This window comes from Neomonachus schauinslandi, chromosome 4, assembly GCF_002201575.2.
Source record: "Neomonachus schauinslandi chromosome 4, ASM220157v2, whole genome shotgun sequence".
Classification (NCBI taxonomy): domain Eukaryota; kingdom Metazoa; phylum Chordata; class Mammalia; order Carnivora; family Phocidae; genus Neomonachus; species Neomonachus schauinslandi.
Genome location: NC_058406.1, coordinates 151,352,811 through 151,372,055, shown reverse-complemented (window position 1 = coordinate 151,372,055; position 19,245 = coordinate 151,352,811). Strand labels below are relative to the sequence as shown.

General features: G+C 38.8%; 1 protein-coding gene and 1 long non-coding RNA gene across 3 annotated transcripts in view; one reads left to right on the top strand and one right to left on the bottom strand.

Annotated features, from left to right (window-relative positions):
• The first annotated feature begins 211 nt into the window (after positions 1-211).
• LOC110578968 lies at positions 212-15,700 on the top strand. The gene is made up of 4 exons (XR_002480215.1): positions 212-298; positions 1,351-1,477; positions 9,170-9,298; positions 15,585-15,700. It is a non-coding gene; the product is annotated as an uncharacterized LOC110578968 (long non-coding RNA).
• An 897-nt stretch (positions 15,701-16,597) lies between these two features.
• VPS13B (vacuolar protein sorting 13 homolog B) overlaps positions 16,598-19,245 on the bottom strand; it is a 762,353-nt gene continuing 759,705 nt past the window's right edge. For both annotated transcript variants that reach the window (XM_021688693.1, XM_021688692.1), the window contains one exon: positions 16,598-18,073. In XM_021688693.1, the coding sequence (XP_021544368.1) occupies positions 17,825-18,073 (249 nt within the window). In that variant the 3' untranslated portion in view covers positions 16,598-17,824. The remainder of the gene's footprint in view (positions 18,074-19,245) is intronic.

Genomic DNA, 19,245 nt, shown 5'->3' with positions numbered 1-19,245 from the left:
ATTCTCTAATAAATTCATATCAACTCTGTATATGAGTAAGATTAATATCTCCAATTTACTAAGGAAACCGACCCAGAAGGTCAAGCCTGTAGTGCAAGGTCTTACAAGGAAGAAACTAACCACACACTTGAACTTCAGCTCTGAAAAATCTGGAGCCGCGCCGGAGGCCTTTTGAACTCTTCCGGCCACCGTCGCTGGGTCCTTTCCGCGGCTTCTACTTCTGCGCCTGCGCGCTGCTGGAACGCCGTCCATTTCTGTATCGGTTACGGAGGTCGTTAGGTTTGAGGTGGGTGTTGAGGTGAGTCGTGTTGCTTTTGCGTCCTTCCTCAGGGTTCACCTAACTGCTGCGTTCCGTTGCCTGCTCTCGCTATGCGCTGGAGTTGAGGTGTGCCCGTATCTCTGCGGTCGGGGAGCTTCACCTCTCACAGGGGTCGACCCCTGCAAGCTCCCGCCGCGGCCTCAGGAGGGCTGCGGGCAGGCAGCGGGGGCCCCCGGGGGCCGGGTGGGGTGCAGGGCCCTGGAGGAAGCTACTGGGGTTCGGAGGCGGCTGGCTCGGGCCTGGTCTCCGCTGTGTTTTTTCCCCAGTGTGACCTTGGTTAGGTCATTTGACGTGTTTGGCCCCAGGGTGAAAAGGGAGGGGTGGTTTCTTCCTCAGAGGGTCGTGAGGCTAAAGGGCAAAGTAGGGCAAACAGCAGCGTCTGCGCGCGGTCGGTGCTCGCTCGCTGTGTGGTAACAACGTGGGTGATTGGACTCGAGAAGCTGGAAAAGGTGGGGGGGGGGTGAAGGTGGGCGTCCTGCAGCCTCCCAGCGCGCCCATGGCTCTTCCACCCCAGCCCTCCCGCCTCCTTGACCGAAGGTCCGCGAGACTGCGCGGCGGTCACTCGGTGGGCCCTGGAGACCACGGCTGGGCTCCTGCCCGAGTTTAAATCGTTTACACCGTGACCTTGGAAAAGTTAAACGTCATCTCCGTGTGCCCTAGTTTTCTCGTCAATGAAATGGGAATAATGAACTGATAGTATGTTCGCAGAAGAGCAAATGGCTGTAAATGCGTTTGCACTTGGCAGTCTAGAGCCACTGCTTATCTTAACTGTGATTGGGAGATTTTTGTTTGTAGTTTCTGCTCCCTATTGTGCCGCAGTGACCTTGCCAGAGTGGGGGGGGACGGGGACCCTGAAGCAGGCTAAGCCTTTAAACACCTTAGGCTTTTAAAAAATAATAATAAAATAAACACATTAGGCTTTGTGGGAGGAGTCATGCCTGTGCCCCTCTAGGTACTAAAGTGCATTACGTGTAAGAGTTCTTTAGATATCTTACTATGTTCTTAGAGTTGTTTTTGTTTTACCTGTCAAGGAGAATAACTACCATGACTTCCAGTGCTCTGACGAAACCTCAGATGCGAGGCCTTCTGGCCAAGCGTCTGCGATTTCATATTGTTGGAGCGTTCGCCGTATCCCTGGGGGTTGCAGCTTTCTATAAGGTACGTGTGTTTGATTTTTACTTTGGTCCATGTTTGGTCCAGAAATGTGTGTTTTAAATTTGAAAATGTGTTTTCATAAGTAGTTCTGAATCTTTCAAAGAAACTCCCTCTCTAATGTGCTCCCTTCCCCTTCCTCCACTTACCTCAGTGTGACAGGAAAATACCTCATACTCAAGATAGCTTGTCCTCCATCATTAAAGGAAGCTGTAGTAGTTAGGGCTGCCAGAGTACAACAGATTGGGTGGCTTAAACAACAGAAATTTATTTACTGTTCTAGAGGCTAGAAATCCAAGATCAGTGTGGCTGCAAGGTTGATTTCTCTTGAAGCCTCTCTCCTTGGCTTGTGGATGAGTTTCTCCCTTTGTCTTCACATGGTCTCTGTGTTGGCATGTTTTTGTTTGAATTTTCCCTTGAAAGGATGCTAGTCATATTGGATTAGGACTCACCCTACAAACCTCATCTTAATTTATCTCTTTAAAGACCTATCTCCAAGTACTGTTAACATTCTAGGGGCTTAAGACTTCGGCACATGAATTTTGGAAGACAATTCAGCCTGTAACACAAGGATATAATTTTATTAAAGCAGAGCGATGGGGAAGGCAGTGTTTGGCAGCTTGAAGAATTTGTTGCCACAGAACTGCATTTTAATGCCGTGTCTTCTGTGGATTTTAACATTATGCCCTTTGGGATTTTTTTTTTAAAATAAATTCTTTGTATTGTGAACTACACATAAAATTTAGCCTTTTTTAAGTGTACAGTTTGGTGGTATTAAATACATTTGTAATGTTGGATCACAATCCATCTCCATAACTCATCTTGTAAAACTGAAACTGTACCCATTAAATAATAAACCCATCCCTTCTCCAGCCAGTCTGTGAAATAATTCTTTCTGTATCTTATTTTGACTTCTCTAGGTACCTTATGTAAGTGGAATAATATATTATTTTGTCTTTCTTAACTGGCTTATTTCAGTTAGCATAATGACCCCAAGGTTCATCCATCTTGCAGCATATGTCAGAATTTCTTTCCTTTTTAAGGCTGAATAGTATTCCATTGTATGGGGCTCCTGGCTGGCTCATTCGGTTCGGCATCTGCCTTCGGCACAGGTCATGGTCCCAGGGTCCTGGGATCGAGCCCCACATTGGGCTTCCTGCTCAGTGGGGAGCCTGCTTCTCCCTCTCCCTCTCCCTCTGCCTGCTGCTCCCCCTGCTTGTTCTTTCTTTCTGTCAAATAAATAAAATCTTTAAAAAAAAAAATATTCCATTGGATGTCTGTACCACATTTTGCTTATTCATTCACCTTTGATGGACACTTGAGTTGCTTCCATGTTTTAGCTATTGTGAATAATGCTTCTATGAACATGGGTTACAGGTATCTCTTCAAGACCCTGCTTTTAATTTTTTTTGATATATATCCATAAGTGGAATTGACAGATCATATGGTAATTCTATGTAATTTTTCAGGCAACCACCATACTGTTTTCTGTAGTACTGTCTGACATTTTATATCTTGCTACTTTGCTGAATTTATTTATTCGTTCTAACAGGTTTTTTTCTGTGTGGAATTTTTAGGGTTTTCTACATATATCATCTGTAAACAGATGATTTTGCTTCTTCCTTTCCCATTTAGATGCCTTTTATTTCTCTTTCTTGCCTAATTGCTCTGGCTAGAACTTAGAGTACTGTGTTGAATGGAAGTGACAAAGTGGATATCTTATGGGTTATGTTGAGGTAGTTTCATTCTATTCCTAGTTTGAGTGTTTTTATCATGACAGGATACTGAATTTGTTAAATGCTTTTTTGCATTAATTGAGATTATTGTGGGTTTTTTTCATTTATTCTGTTAATGTGTGTTACATTGAATTTGTATGTTGGACCACTGTATGTTGAACCATCCATGCATTCTAGGAATAAACCTCATTTGGTAATTGTGTACAGTCCTTTTAATATGCTGCTGAATTCAGTTTGCTAGTACTTTGTTAAGGATTTTTTTTTTTTTTTTTACATCAATGTTCATAGGGGATATTGGTCTGTAGTTTTCTAGTAGTGTTTTGTCTGGCTTTGGTATCAGGGTAATGCTGGCCTGGTAAAATGAGTTAAGTGTTCCTCCACTTCAGTTGCTTGGAAAGATTTCAGGATTGGTATTCTTTAATTTTTTTGTAGAACTGACCAATGAAGCCATCAGGTCCTGGGCTTTTCTTTGTTGGGAGATTTTTGACTACTGATTCAATATCCTTACTACTTATAGTTATATTCAGATTTTCTCTTTCTTTGTGATTTAGTCTTGGTAAGTTTTGTGTTTGTAGGAATTTATCCATTTTATGTAGGTTATCCAGTCTGTTGGTGTACAGTTGTTCATACTACTCTCTTACAATCCTTTTAATTTCTGTAGAATCTGTAGTAATGTCCACTTTCATTTCTGATTTTAGTAATTTGAATCTTTCCCCCTTTCTTCTTACAATTTTGCTTCATCTTGCTAAAGGATTGTCAATTTTGTTGATGTTTTTGAAGAACGAGTTTTTGGCCTTCTTGATTTTTCTTTTTTCTTTTTTCCCCTAGTCTTTGTTTTGTGGATCTCTGCTCTAATCTTTATTATTTCCTTCCTTCTAGCTTTTGGTTTATCTTTTCTTTTTCTGGTTCCGTAAGTTGTAATGTTAGGTTGTTGATTTGAGATCTCTCTTGTTTTTTAATATATGTGTTTATAGCTAAAAATTTCCCCCCTTAGCACTCCTTTCACTGTGTCCTATAAGTTTTGGTGTGTTTTGTTTTTTCATTTGTCTCTAAATATTTTCTGATTTCATTTGTGGTTTCTTCTTTGATCCATTGGTTGCTTAAAAGTTTGTTGCTTAACCTCCATAGTTTTGTGAATTTTCCAGTTTTCCTTCTGTTATTGATTTCTAATCTCATGCCATTGTGATCAGAGAACATACTTTGTATGATATCTATCTTTTTAAATCTACTGAGACTTAATTTATGGCCTAATGTATGGTTTATCCTGGAGTGTATCCAATATGCAGTTGAGAAGAATGTGTATCCTGGGGGCACATGGGTGGCTCAGTCAGTTAAGTGTCTGCCTTCAGCTCAGGTCATGATCCCAGCGTTCTGGGATCAAGGCCCCTGTCAGGCTCCCTGCTCAGCAGGGGAGTCTGCTGCGCTCTCTCTCTCTCTCTCCTTCCACTTGTGCAGTCTCTTTCTCTCTCTCAAATAAATTAATAATAAATAAATCACTCTTGTTTAAAAAAAAAAGGTTGTGTATTCTGTAGTTGGGTGGAGTGTTCTTTGTATATGTGTTAGATCTGGTTGGTTTAATGAGTTAAGTCCTCTGTTTTTTACTTAGGTCTGGTGTGGTTTTATCTTTCATTGAGTTTGAGGTATTGAAGTCTTCAGCTGTTACTGTAGAACTATTTTTCTCTTCAGTTCTGTCAGTTTTTGCTTTATATATTTTGCTGGTGTGTTATTAGGTGAGTATATTTTTCTAATTGTATAAATTCTTACTGTATTGAGGCTTTTATGATTATTTAAAGTCCTTCTTTTTCTCTTGTAATCTTTTTTGATTTAAAGTCTATTTTGTCTGATATTAGTAAAGCCACTCCCACTCTCTCTTGGTTATTGTTTGCATGGAACATCTTTTTGCAAACTTCCCCTTTCAGTCTGTTTTTGTCTTTGAATCTGGAATAAGTATGTTGCAGACAGCATTTTTGTTGGGTCATTTTTCAATCCATTCTGCAATCTCTGTGAGGATTGTATGTGTAGATGCCTTTGAATGTGTTAGTCTTTAATGTCTGGCTCCCAAAAGAAGAAAATGGGAAAAATGAAGAGAGGGGAAGAAAGGTGCTCTATCCTTTTAAGTCCCCAGAAAGTTGCTCACCTGATGAAAAGAGGCTTGCAACAGTAGGGGGAGTGGAACAGCAGTGGCCACCAGCCTGTTTGCCCCTCTGTGAACAAAAGCAGCAATCAGCTATCAGAGTACAGGTCCCTGGTATATGGAGGAGAGGGTCCTTCTTGCCCATCTTTGTTCCAGAAAGCTGTGTGTAAGCTGCTCCAGGAACACTTGCACAGCTACCTGCCTTGGGGATGGGGAATGGGTAGCTGTTAAATTGCTGAAAGCTGAAAGTGAGTAAGATTAACCTGACCACAATTTACAGTTTAAGCCTTCCTCTGGAAATTGTATGCTTTCAAGAGATCCAAAGTTTCATGATAGTAACATTAAACAGATTGTGCTAGTGCAGTTGTTGTGTAGGTGGGGAGAGATTCCTGGTGTTCTTACTCCACTTTTTTCCCAGAATACTCTATGTGCTTTGTGTTTCTTAAAGTCTTCATGTTATATTTACACCTTTTTTTCTATAAAAATGTTTGTGATAATACATGTATTTATGACCATGTGTCATAATGGCCCATGAATTAGAGCTTTGCAGTGCTTTGTACTTAATTTTTTTGGTTTAGTTCTTCTATTTTTAGTAGACTGTGAGCCTCTTTAGGGCAGGGTGCCTTTTTTTGTTCACAGTGGCACCCCATTGTCACTTGCCTGACACACAAATAGATGCTTAAAAGTATCTGTTGGATAAGATGTAGTGTCTGAAATTTAGTACAGTGTTAGGTGCTATAGAGTTCCAGGTGCTTTGGAGTATCAAGTGTATATACCTCTAAATATGTGTCTTTAAAGAAGTTAAGAGTCAAGTTGGGTGAAAAAATTAGGTGTTAGTGCAAGATAGAATATAAACAAAAGGACATTTTATTTCTCAGAGCTGTTCCTGGAGCAACTTATACACAGTGTGCAAGAATGAAGGTGGGCAAGGAGGACCTTGTCCTCCAAATACTAGGTGAACCATACTCTGATAGTTGATTGCTGCTTTTGTGTGTTTCTTTCAGTGGGTGTGGGGTATTGTGGGTCAGAGCTCTTTGATAGAGCAGGCTGAATTTGTGCCTTGAAAGTTAGGGTGAATTTGAAGTGCTAAGGGGAGGGAGAACAACTTGAGCAAAAGCACTAAGGGGTCTGTGCTTTTGGACCCTATGAGGAGACAGGCATAAAAAAGTAAACCCTTTACTTGCTCCTTGAGATAGTTGCTCCTGGGCATGTAGTGGGCATGAAATAAATGTTTGTGGGAAAAGGATGGATGGATGGATGAGTAAATGAAGTGGGAGTAAGGAGAGGAATTTGGGGAACTCATTTCTTTGCTCTCATTGTCATTATCAAACTTCAGGCCTCTGTAACTTGTATGGGTTCTTGTCGCTTTTAACTTTAGCCTCTAGAATAGATCTGTTTATGGTATTGAGTTCCTGCATGCCCAGTGTGCAGCGGCTTTCAAAATCTTGACTTAAAAGTAAGAAATACATTAACTACTGGCTGCAGTCTTCTAAACTGGTTTCATCACTTATAAATGGGTTGTGGGTGATTTGCTGAAACTTGGTCTTGATTTTAAGATACTTTCTGATTAGCTCTTTCTGCCTTTCCATCATCTTCCCAGCAGTCCTAATATACCCAGCCCTCCAGCCCTTCATAACTAGCTGCTGTTAGAAAATTCTGCTTTCTCCCATGGGTTTGTACAGAACAGGAATGTCTTTCATCTCATTGTGTGGCAAATTCCATTTTACTCAGATGTTTCCTTTTGGAGTTGCAGCCTATTCCTCCAGATGGGTTGGTTGTATTCTGCTAGGTTCTCAGTCATTTTGTACCAGACTGTACATTCTTGGCACATTGTATTTTAAGTAATACTTGCTTCAGGGTGTGTCTCTTCTACTAAATTAAGAGCCCATGTCAGACCAATAGTCTGTTCTGAATGAAAAGTTTTAAAGTTTGCTTGGTAGATTAGTCAGTGTGTATAGTTAGTGTTTGAACGGAAGGAAGGTTCGCAAAACACTGAGGAATCCAGATTCTTATTAAAGAATAAGGCGGGTGTAAACTTGGTTCCCTTGGTAGATGCTCGCTTCCTTCATTTCCCTTATCCAGTTAGTGTTGAGTGCTTTTGAAGATTTGGCCTTTATTTTGTTCTTAGTTTTGACTGATTTTCACAATTTTAATCAGCTTCTGAGTGCTTTTGAAGATTTGGCCTTTATTTTGTTCTTAGTTTTGACTGATTTTCACAATTTTAATCAGCTTCTGTACTTCTTACATAAAGTCACCATCCATTAAATCATTTTTGATTAAGTTAATCTGCTAAGCCTAAATTCATTAATATGGGTTAGATTTTGAGGCAAATGAGCAGTGCTTATCCTGAATAGATTTTTTCCATAGGTAATTACTGTTAAATAAATTAGACATAACCTAAATCTTCAGGTATTTGCTTATCTGTGTAAGGCCTCATATATAGATTTTACGGGTTTCAAGTAACTCATGGTGTAGTGGATCTAAATTGATAGTTTATATTCTTTTTGTTGCTGAAGTCCAGATTTTTCAGACTTAAAAGGAAAAAGTTTAAAGTGTAACAAAACAAAATAGGTGGGGTTATAACATGCATATCCTTTTATTTTTGGGTTCACTGAACCTTTTATTTTAGTCTACCATATTTTTAAAAGGAAAAATATTTTTCTTGTTTTAACAAGAAATGCTCAGTCGCCTTCTGGGTAATGGGCTGGCCTCAGTTCAGAGGGTTGCATTGGGGCTCCTGCCTCTTGGTCTTATTGGAAGAAGTTGGGAATTTTCATAGGAGGTGAGGCAGTAAAACTGGTCAAGTTTTAGTACCAAGTGTCATGATTCCATGTATTTCTGCAGTACCTTAATGGAGGTAGATTGGCACTTGAAGAATTTTTTTACTGGTTTTTATATGCAGGTTGGGATTTGATTTTGGATTATAACCCACACGTTGAAATCTACTAGGTAGTATTTTGTGGAAAATATAACCTTTGCCAGATGACAGACCTGGGTTTGAATCCTGGTTGAACCCACCTACCACCTAGTGCTTCTTCTAGACCTTAATTGGGTCACTTAAATTCTGAGTCCCATTTCCTCCTATGTAAAACAGGTCAATGTATATTCTAAGGGCTTAAATGATATTGAAGTGTAAATCACCCAGAACTGTTCTTGCCAGATAGAAAGCTTCCTGTGTCTTTCAGAGGCAGATGTGTACAGAATTGATCTCACTCCTTTGAAGTTAATATAATTTAAATTGAGGGGCGCCTGGGTGGCTCAGTTGGTTAAGCGACTGCCTTCGGCTCAGGTCATGATCCTGGAGTCCCGGGATCGAGTCCCGCATCGGGCTCCCTGCTCGGCAGGGAGTCTGCTTCTCCCTCTGACCCTCCCCCCTCTCATGTGCTTGCTCTCTCTCACTTTCTCTCTCTCAAAAATAAATAAATAAAATCTTTAAAAAAAAAAAAAAATAATTTAAATTGATCCAGAATATATTAGCATGTCTCAGCTGTGGGGATATTAGGTTTTGCTAGAGGGAATGCTGCTATCTGTCTTCTCCCTAAAGCCTTTTAGCTTTCTGGGTATCTTCCTTTGGCTCTTACCAGTCTGCATACCCACACCCAGCAAAAGGAATAATCCATCCCTAGGCAAGGAAGGCCCCTTTTGCTGAGTAGTTGCCATGAGGCTACTTTATCTTCCCTTGCATCTGTGTCAGTGCCTCCAACCTTTGTCTTAGGAAATACAGAGTTCCAGTTAAAGGTGAACACAAACATTATAATTTATGTTGTCTTTGGATATTATTTTTAATGGTTTTAAAAATAAGCCCTAATGGGATATGTTATTTTTTAGTTTGCTGTGGCCGAACCAAGAAAGAAGGCATATGCAGATTTCTACAGAAATTATGATTCCATGAAAGATTTTGAGGAGATGAAGAAGGCTGGTATCTTTCAGAGTGCAAAGTGATTTTGGAATGTAAAGGTAATGTGGCTGTTTGAATTACTGTTTAAAAAAATTTTTTTTATTGTGGTAAAATACATAGATCCAGAGCTCTTTTCATCTTGCAGAACGACCCGTTGAATTACTCCCTCTTCCCCCCATCCCCTGGCTAACCACCATTCTACTTAGTGTCTCTGAATTTGACTACTCTAAGTACGTCATTTAAGTGGAATCATATAGTATTTGTTTGGCTATAGTATTTGGCTTATTTTACTTAATATAATGTCCTCAGAATTCATCCATTACAGTATGTGTCAGAATTTCCTTCTTTAAGGCTAAATAACATTCCATGGTATGTATATACCACATTTTGCTTATTCATTCACCTCTGGTGGATATTTGGATTGCTTCCACCTTTTGACTTGTAAATAATGTTGCTATGTTAGGGGTGCCTGGATGGCTCAGTCGGTTAAACGTCTTGACTCTTGATTTCAGCTTAGGTCATGATCTGAGGGCTGTGAGATGGAGCAGGGTGTGGAACCTGCTTAAGATTCTCTCTCTCCCTCTCCCCCCACCCCAAATAATAATGTTCCTATGATATGTGCAAATATCTCTTTAAAACCCCTTCTTTTAATACTGTTGAGTATGTACCCAGAAGCGGAGCGGCTGGATCATATAGTAGTTCTGTTTTTATTGTTGAAAGGAAACACTGTACTGTTTAACATAGTGGCTGCACCGTTTTATACTCTTATCAAGTGCAGAAGGGTTCCAGTTTCACTACATGCTTGCCAGTACTTTTTTTTTCTCTCCATAGTAGCCGTCCTGATGGGTGTGTGGTGGTACTGGATTTTGATTTTGATTTGCATTTCCTAATGGCTAATGATGTTGACCATCTTTTCTCATGCTTGTTGCCCATTTGTATGTCCTCTTTGGAGAAATGTCTAATTAAATTCTTCACCCGTTTTAATCAGTTTGGGGTTTTTTGTTGTTGAGTTGTAGTTCTTCAAACTGCTTATATCAGATATGATTTTGCAAATATTTTCTTCCATTCTGTAGATTACCTTTTCACTCTGTTGATTGTATTCTTTGCACAGACATTTAAAATTTTGATGGGGTCTATGTAATTTTTGTTGTTGCCTGTGCTTTTGGTGTCCTTTCCAAGAATCACTGTCACATCCAGTGTCATGAAACTTCTCTTATATTTTCTTGTAAGTTTTACAGTTTTAGGTCTTTGATCCATTTGAGTTAATTTTTGGATATGAGGTAAGGAAAGGGTACAACTTCTTTCTTTTTCGTGAATATCCAGGTTCCCAACAGCATTTGTTGAAAAGCCTGTCCTTTCCCCAGTGGATGGTCTTGGCACCGTTGTTGGTAATTTTTTGACTGTATATGTGAGGGTTTATTTTGGGCTCTGTTTTGTTGCATTGGTTTATATTTCTGTTTTTATATCAGTACCATACTATTTTGATTACTGTGGCTTTATAGTAAGTTTTGGAACTAGGAAGTGTTAGTCCTTTAACTTCATTGTCTTTACAAGATTGTTCAGGCTATTCAGGGTCCCTTGATAGTTTATATGAGTTTTAGGATGGATTTTTCTACTTCTGCAAAAATGCTGTTGTGATGTTGATAAGGGATTACATTATATTATGTAGCTCTCACTTTAGGTAATATGGACATCTTAGCAGTCATAAATATTCCACTCCATGAACATGAGATGCCTTTCCATTTACTTATGTCTTTAATTTTTTTCAGCAGTGTTTTGTAGTTTCAGTATGTAGGTCTTTTGCATTCTCGGTTAAGTATTCCTATGTATTTTATTCTTTTTGATGCTATCATAATTGGAATTGTTTTCTTAATTTTTTTTCTGATTATTCATTGTTAGTGGATAGAAACACAACTGGCTTTTGTGTGTCGATTTTGTACCCTGCAGCTTTGCTCAGTTTATTCTAACAGGTTTTTTTGTTTTTTGTTAGAGTGCGCACTTGTGCACAAGCTGGGGGAGGGGGAGAGGGAAAAAAAATCTTAAGCAGGCTCCATGCTCATCATGGAGCCTGCCCAGGGCTCGATCTCACAACCCTGAGATCATGACCTGAGCCAAAATCAGGAGTCGGATCCTTAACCAACTGAGCCACCCTGGCGCCCCTATTCTAACAGGTTTTTTGGTATGGAATCTTTAGGGTTTTCTACATTTAGGGTTTTCTGCATATAAGACCTGCAGACAGAGATAGTTTTATATCTTCCCTCTCAATTTGGATGTCTTATTTCTTTCTCTTGTCTGATTGTTCTGGCTAGGATTTCCAGTTCTTTGTTGTATAGAAGTGGTAAGAATGGGCATCCTTATCTTTTTCTTGATCTTAGAGAAAAAACTTTCAGGTTTGACCAGTGAGTATGATATTAGCTGTGCTAATAACTTTTCATATATGGCTTTTATTATGTTGCTGTAGTTTGCATCTGTTCCTAATTTATTGAGTATTTTTTTTTCCTTCCTGTACTGTACTTTTCATCTCCATGACTTGTTTTATAACTGGAAGTTTGTAGCTCTTAAAACCTTTCACCGGTGTTACCCATCCCCCACTCCTTTCCCGTCCCACACCCAGTTCTCTGTATTTATGAGTCTGTTTCCTGACTTGCTTCACTGAGTATAATACCTTGTAGGTTCATCCATGTTGTGGCATTAAGTGGCAAGATCTCATTCCTTTTTATGGCTGAGTAATATTTCAGTGTGTGTGTGTGTGTGTATGCATACATGTGTGTACCCAGTAGTGGAATTATTGGATCATATGGTAATTTTTAACTTTCTGAGAAACCTCTGTACTATTTTGCACAGTGGTTGCACTAATTTATATTTCCACCAACAGGTCACCAGGGTTCTCTTTTCTCCACATCCTTACCAACACTTGTTATCTCTTCTCTTTTTCTTTTCTTCTTTTTTTGATTCTAGCATTCTGACTGGTGTGAGGTGGTATCTCATTCTGGTTTTGATTTGCATTTCCCTAATGATTAGTGATATTGAACATCTTTTCATGTGTCTGTTGGCCATCTGTGTTGTCTTTGGAAAAGTGTCTGTTCAGGTCCTCTGCCTATTTTTAGTTGGTGTTGTTTTGGTATTAAGTTCTTTATATACTTTTATTAACCCCTTATCAGATACTTGGTTTGCAGAGATCTTCCTCCCATTCAGTAGGTTGCCTTTTTATTTTGTTGATGTTTTTCCTTTGCAGTGCAAAAGCTTTGTATTTTGGTGTAGTCGTAATAGTTTATTTTTGCTTTTGTTTCCCTTGCCTGAGGAGACATGTCCATAAATATGCTGGTAAGGCTGACATCCAAGAGATTACTGTTTATGTTTTCTTTTTTAAGATTTTTATTTATTTATTTATTTGACAGAGAGAAATAGCGAGAGCAGTAACACAAGCAGAGGGAGTGGGAGAGGGAGAAGCAGGCTCCCCACCGAGCAGGGAGCCCGATGCGGGGCTTGATCCTAGGACCCTGGGATCATGACCTGAGCCAAAGGCAGCTGCTTAATGACTGAGCCACCCAGGCACTCCTGTATATGCTTTCTTTTTTTTTTTTTTAAGATTTTATTTATTTGCGAGAGAGACAATGAGAGACAGAGAGCATGAGAGGGAGAAGGGTCAGAGGGAGAAGCAGACTCCCTGCTGAGCAGGGAGCCTGATGTGGGACTCGATCCCGGGACTCCAGGATCATGACCTGAGCCGAAGGCAGTTGCTTAACCAACTGAGCCACCCAGGCGCCCCCTGTGTATGCTTTCTTATAGGATTTTTATGGTTTCAGGTCTCACATTTAGGTCTTTTATCTATTTTGAGTTCATTTTTGTGTATGGCATAAGAAAGTGGTCCGGTTTTCCCAGCACCATTTATTGAAGAGATTCTTTCCCCTGGTATATTCTTGCCTCCTTTGTCATGTAGATTAAATGACCATGGAAGTATGGGTTTATTTCTGGGCTGGATTCTCTTCCATCAATCTTTTTTGTGTCTGTTTTTGTACCAGTACTATACTGTTTTGATTACTGTAGCTTTGTAGTATATTTTGGAAATTTGGGATTGGTACCTCTAGCCTTGTTCTTCCTCAAGATTAATAGCTTTGGCTATTAATGATCTTTTGTGGTTCCAAACAAATTTTAGGATTTTTTGGTTCTGGTTCTGTGAAAAATGCTTTTGGCATTTTGATAGACATTGCATTGAATCTCTACATTGCTTCCGGTAGTATGGACATTTTAACAATATTAAGTCTTGAATCCATGAGTATGGTGTATCTTTCCATTTGTTTGTATCATCTTCAGTTTCTTTCATCAGTGTCTTACAGTTTTCAAGCGTAGGTCTTTCATCTTGGTTAGATTTTTTCGTGGTATTTTGTTGAGTGTTTTTATCGTGAAAACAAGTCAGAGTGTTGCAAGCAATTTTTATTTTTTACCTTCTGTCCTGAGGGGGGAGCCAGGAATCGGGCATTTTCCTCCTGACCACATTGTGTTGCACCAAGGAGGGGGTGAGGCAAGAGTGAGAAAGAATTCCATGAAATTTCCTGCCTTTTTGTGTTTCTCTTGTTGTATTAGGTGTAGTCGTAATAGTTGCTGCAGCTTAACTGGTTTCTAGAGTTCTCACAACTCTTGCTTTTTATATTTAGAATCATTTCACGTTATGCTATTGTTGCTTGCTAGATTGGCATTAGGAAAATGTACTAAAAAAGTACTTTTAGAAGTACTTAAAAAAAAAAGTTTTGACTCCTTTTATAGTTTAGTTAGGTGTCCATAAGTGACTAGGTGGCCCTCCAGAGATTCTGATTTGGTTTGATATATCCACAAAGTCCTTACGCCTCATGGATAAGGTTCTGTTGACTATGAAGAAGTGACTTGTGTGCTGATGAAAGGTCCACTAAATTTGAAAGCATGTGAAACTTTTCATATTCTGGAATCTCATCATTCATATATTTAACTTTATTCAAGCTCAACATAAAAGCATTTAGAACAATTTAAGTAAAGATTCTATCCACTACCCCTGTGTGAATTTGATGTGACAAGGGGAATGTCAGTCAGCTATCTTTTTAGGCAGAATGTTCCTGAATGAGCATTCCAGCTGTAGTGTGCATAGGTGTGTGTGTGTGTATGTATGTATTTATATATGTATGTATGTATGTATGTATGATCTTTCCTGGGGTATGGAGACCTGCTGTAGTGGACTTTAGTTTTTTAAAAGACTCCAGGATAATACTGAACATAAGTAACTTTTGCCTGATTTAAAATTATATTCTATAATGTTCATTTCTGTAGTTGTTTATCTGAAATGCAGATAGATGCATGCACAAAGTATATACTATATTACTTAGAAAAAGTAGGAAGACCTTTATTTCCAACGGTTGGAAAATTGATAAGGAACTATGAGTTTTTCATACCATGGACTATTACATTATGTCCATTAGAAATGATATTCACAAAGTAACATGAGATTATCGTATAAATAGAAAATATTTTACATAAAGGGTGATCTATGTTTAATAAAAATTGCGCAGAAAAAAGACTGAAGGTAAAAAGATCAAGAAAATATTAATGGTTCTGTATGGAATCTTAACATTGCTGTTTTCTTGTAACTTTGACATTTTCATAATTTCTACAGTGGGTATGCATTTCATAATCAGATGTTAACAGGCTGATTTGTAAATGTTTGTTAGATTTTTACTTTTAGAGGTTGTGTTCTCGTAAAACCAGTAAGGGAAAAAAAAAAAGTAAGAAAAACAGATCTGGAGACAGGAATAGAAATGTTGTTTAGAACAGATGGGCTGCTGCTTTTTTTTTTTCCCCAAAGATTTTTATTTATTTGAGAGAGAGAGAATGAGAGAGAAAGAACACATGTGAGGGGATAGGGTCAGAGGGCGAAGCAGACTCCCTGCCAAGCAGGGAGCCCGATGCGGGACTCGATCCAGGGACTCCAGGATCATGACCTGAGCCGAAGGCAGTCGCTTAACCAACTGAGCCACCCAGGCGCCCCTGGGCTGCTGCTTTTAAGAACAGTATGTGGGTATGAGAAGGGAATGGAGGAGAGTGGACTTGAGAGGGAAGAAAAAGGCAAGATTTGGTCAATGAAAAACAAGAAATTAGAGTAAGGTGTAGTATGCCCAGAACTGGTCAGGATGGTCAGAGACCTTGGCAGAGAATGGACCTGGAGTCCACACAGCCTGAAATGGCCTTCTCCTGGGCAGAAGGTGAGTGAGCAAAGTGTAGGCTCCACTAGTAGGAGTAGACCTCATGTGACTTTAAGGGTGGTGAGGTATTGAGAGAGAATGCTTGTCATTAACTTAAGCCACTGTGTTTTTTCCACAGAATTTCTTTGGGTTTTGTTCCATTGAAGTCTGTCACTGACCTGTGTTCCTGAACTATGAAACACGAATATTGGGTTATGGAATAGTTTGTCTTGATAAATAAACAACTAACAAATACTTTGGACAGTAAGTCTTTAATTCTGATAATTTAAGAGTTGGAGATTTTAACTGTGTTTTATGAACCTTAGGATGATAACGATTTTAAGATTTCTTAAAACTTTCGTTGTTTCAGGATATTTTTCATTGCTCTGGTGTTTATTTCACTGAAATACTGGTAGGTGCACTTTCTTGGTCCTGGGTGGTGGATTTAAGGGGTCTACATGAGCCTCTAAGACCACTTATACTCTATGCTGTTAGAAGAACAGAGAACATCTTTTCAATAAAATATGTTTTTGGGCTTCATTGTCACTGTTGAGTAGCCCTGCTGGATCAACCACCAGATATAATAGTTAATTAAAATACTATAGTTGCTTTTGAAGAGCTAACAGTATGTGTATGTAAGTTAGAATATATATCTGGTCCAGAAAAATACCATAATAGTATATATTATGGATATGGAATATATACCTAGTCCAGAAAAAGTTGTTCTATTAGAGTAGTGTCTGTTAATGATAAGAATGTGGGAACTTATTTTGGGGGAGGTCTTAGGAGGACCTTTACCCCCTATATTAATAATTAATGCTTTTTCTTGTGATCAAAGTGATAGTACAGAGAGCTTTAAAAATTATTTTCGCCTAAGCTAATTTTAGCACTGATTGGCACTATTAGGATAACAAAAACTGTTCTTAGCCTTTTTAACTCCTGCAAAATTCTTGGGTCCTAATAATGTGAGCTGTCTTAAACCCAGGAATTGGCGAAAACCTGCATTTGAAAAACACTTGGTGACAATACACATTTATGTGTGGTCAGTAATTCAAGGATTCCTTTTATTTTCAACAGTTTATATTACAATTCTTAGAAGTAGTATGCAAAATGACCATAAAAGATAACAATAATTAATACATATTTACATTCTTAAAAATAGTTACTCGAGGTTGGCGAAGCTGTCACTTTCCTAAATGTGTGACACAACAAACTAATGGAAGAATCAGTTTTTCATATTTAGCCTGAATTGTTCATTAATGGTCTTGCTTTCTAGAAACAATTACGCAGTGACTTCTCATCCCTGATGACATATTAGTGGCCATCTGAAATTGAATTTTCTTAGCATCTCACAATTGTACATAATAGATTGTAGACCCAAGTCTGGATGTAATCAGTAAAAATGTGTTTTAATCAGAGTGAGAGAGATTTTTACTGAATATTAAAGATGATATCTGGTGACCCAAGATCTTGATAAAAACCTATCCTTAAATGCAAAAATAGTATCAGACATGGGGAATATTTTGTGTTTGAGCAATTCAGAATAAACTGGATTGGTTCACTGTTGAGGTTAACATTGGGGTTCCTGACTCCCCTGCAGTACCAGGGCAGTATGAATATCCTTCTGCTAAACCCTTTCCACAAGAGAGTGTCATAGGGAATTCCTAGTAGTGGGTTTTCTTTACAGAACTAGAGAAACTCACCTGAGCCCTTTGGGTCTGTTTTCATTGGTAGACACATAAGCTTGCTTGCTAAAAGATAAATTGGCGAAACATTTTTTCTACAGTGTACCTGGACCATCATGAGAATGTCTTGTAAATTTCAGTAACCTGCAGGCTTTAAAGTAGAAATATACATAGCAGGTTTCACTTAAAGAAGAGCATCACATTTAAGTAATAAATTTACATTGACAAATTCCTAAGCATTTAAAGATTCCAAAGGTTTGCAGACAAGGGTATTAGGCAAAGACAATGTCTCAGCCTAGAAACAGATGCAGTTGGGAATGAAGTTTTAACCAGTCTCTCCATTCTAAGGTCTGAGCACATTTTTTGTCAGAGCAGAGTTAACAGATCTTAATTATAGTAAACATTTTAGCAAATACCATTAGAGAGCAAAAAGTAGAACTTATGTATGATGAGATGACAACATAGAGATTCTTTTAATCACTGTCTCCAAATTGGAAAGGAACAAGTTTTTTATCATTGCATTTTAAGGTATTTTCTTAGTTTTAGGGAGAAGGAATCTGAATTAGAGGCTGGAAAATTACCTATAATTAAAGTATTGGCTTTGTGTCCATATTAGATGTTATTAGAGCTTAGTTGGGTTTCTTTTTCAAGAAGAATAAATTGCACAAGCAGGGATCAACACCTCAGAGGGGACTCAAGGGAACCCTTTCCTCAGGGCTTTATTTTTCACCATGGTAAATTTACTAATGAACACTTGAGCAAAATGTGGATCAACCATATAATGGTATGTTTTCACAGTGGAGGGGAGAGGTTCCACAGCTACCACCGGGCATGGGGTCTGCATGAAAGAGCAGCTGGGGGCCAGGTGACAAGATGTCTTTGTGATGTAGTCCACAAGTCTGTTGTACTGTTGCTCTGACAGTCTCTCCCGGACTCCATCCACCTGGGATCCAAAAATAGAGTCTTTAGTTGCCAAACCCTCACAATGGCACTTCCATGACAAATTATTCCTTCTGTTTTTGCCTTGATACATCTACACGTTATGCCTTTAGGTACTCTAATAAAGCCATTTTGTCCCAAACGGTGCTTTTTATTTTTCCTCTGAGCTGTGGCAGTAACAGTGCACTTTTAGGAGTACAACAGAAGCTCTGCAGGAGACTGTTAGGACAACCTCCTTTCAATAAGCCTTTGGTGTGTAAAATTCCCATGTCTGAAGTTGACAATTTGGTAACATTTTACTCATTAACTATTAAACATCTCTCACTGCTCTTTACTAACGAGCTCAGCAACAAAGAAGAAAAGTGTCTTTTCTCTGCTTGAATCAACATTAAACTCTCACCCTGAAATAAAATTCTGTTTGCCTGTCTCCTTGAACCTCTTCAGTTTGACAGAAAAAAATGTGGAGAAGAGCATCTCTTTTCAAACCAGTGGCTTTGGACAGAGCATTAAAAAAAATAAATACCTTTTGAACTGTAACATTTTCTGTTTTTATAAACATTAGGATTTAAAGCCAGAGAAAATAAAAAAACTGGGCAGAGGAAGGGGAAATTTTTATGGAAAAAAAGGGAGGATGCAAAGTACATTTATGGTTCATAAAAGTCTGGCTCATCTTCAGTGGAACTCAAATAGGGGAACTGAGATATACTACCTAAGTTCTTAAGTGCGATTTTCTGAGAAAGCACCCATCAAAGGCAGTTGGAGCTATAAATTCTTCCCACCCTGAAATTCTGTAGCTATCTAGTGTGTAGATCATGTGGACTGGGAAGTTTCCAGTGTAAGCCACTGATCTGTGGGAATTAGGTAGCCACTGACCTTTCTGTGGTCTGTACCTACCAAATGTTGGCAAGACCACTCTGGAAGAATTAAAAACATTTTAACAAGGGCTTTTGAGTTCTCAAAGTAGTTTAGTAATGTAAAGAATTTCTAGGTTTCTGTGTAGGGCATGGAAACAGTGCAGCCAAGGGTGTCTTAAAAGCTGCACAAAGCCAGTGGGATGGTAAGGAGTAAAGGGGATGCCAGAGAAGTAAGTAGGGCATCCAGTAGAGTTTGGATCTCGAATTTTTGAGCTTGGGACAGAAAAGAAAAGCCCCCAAAGTTTCGCTGACAGATGAAAGC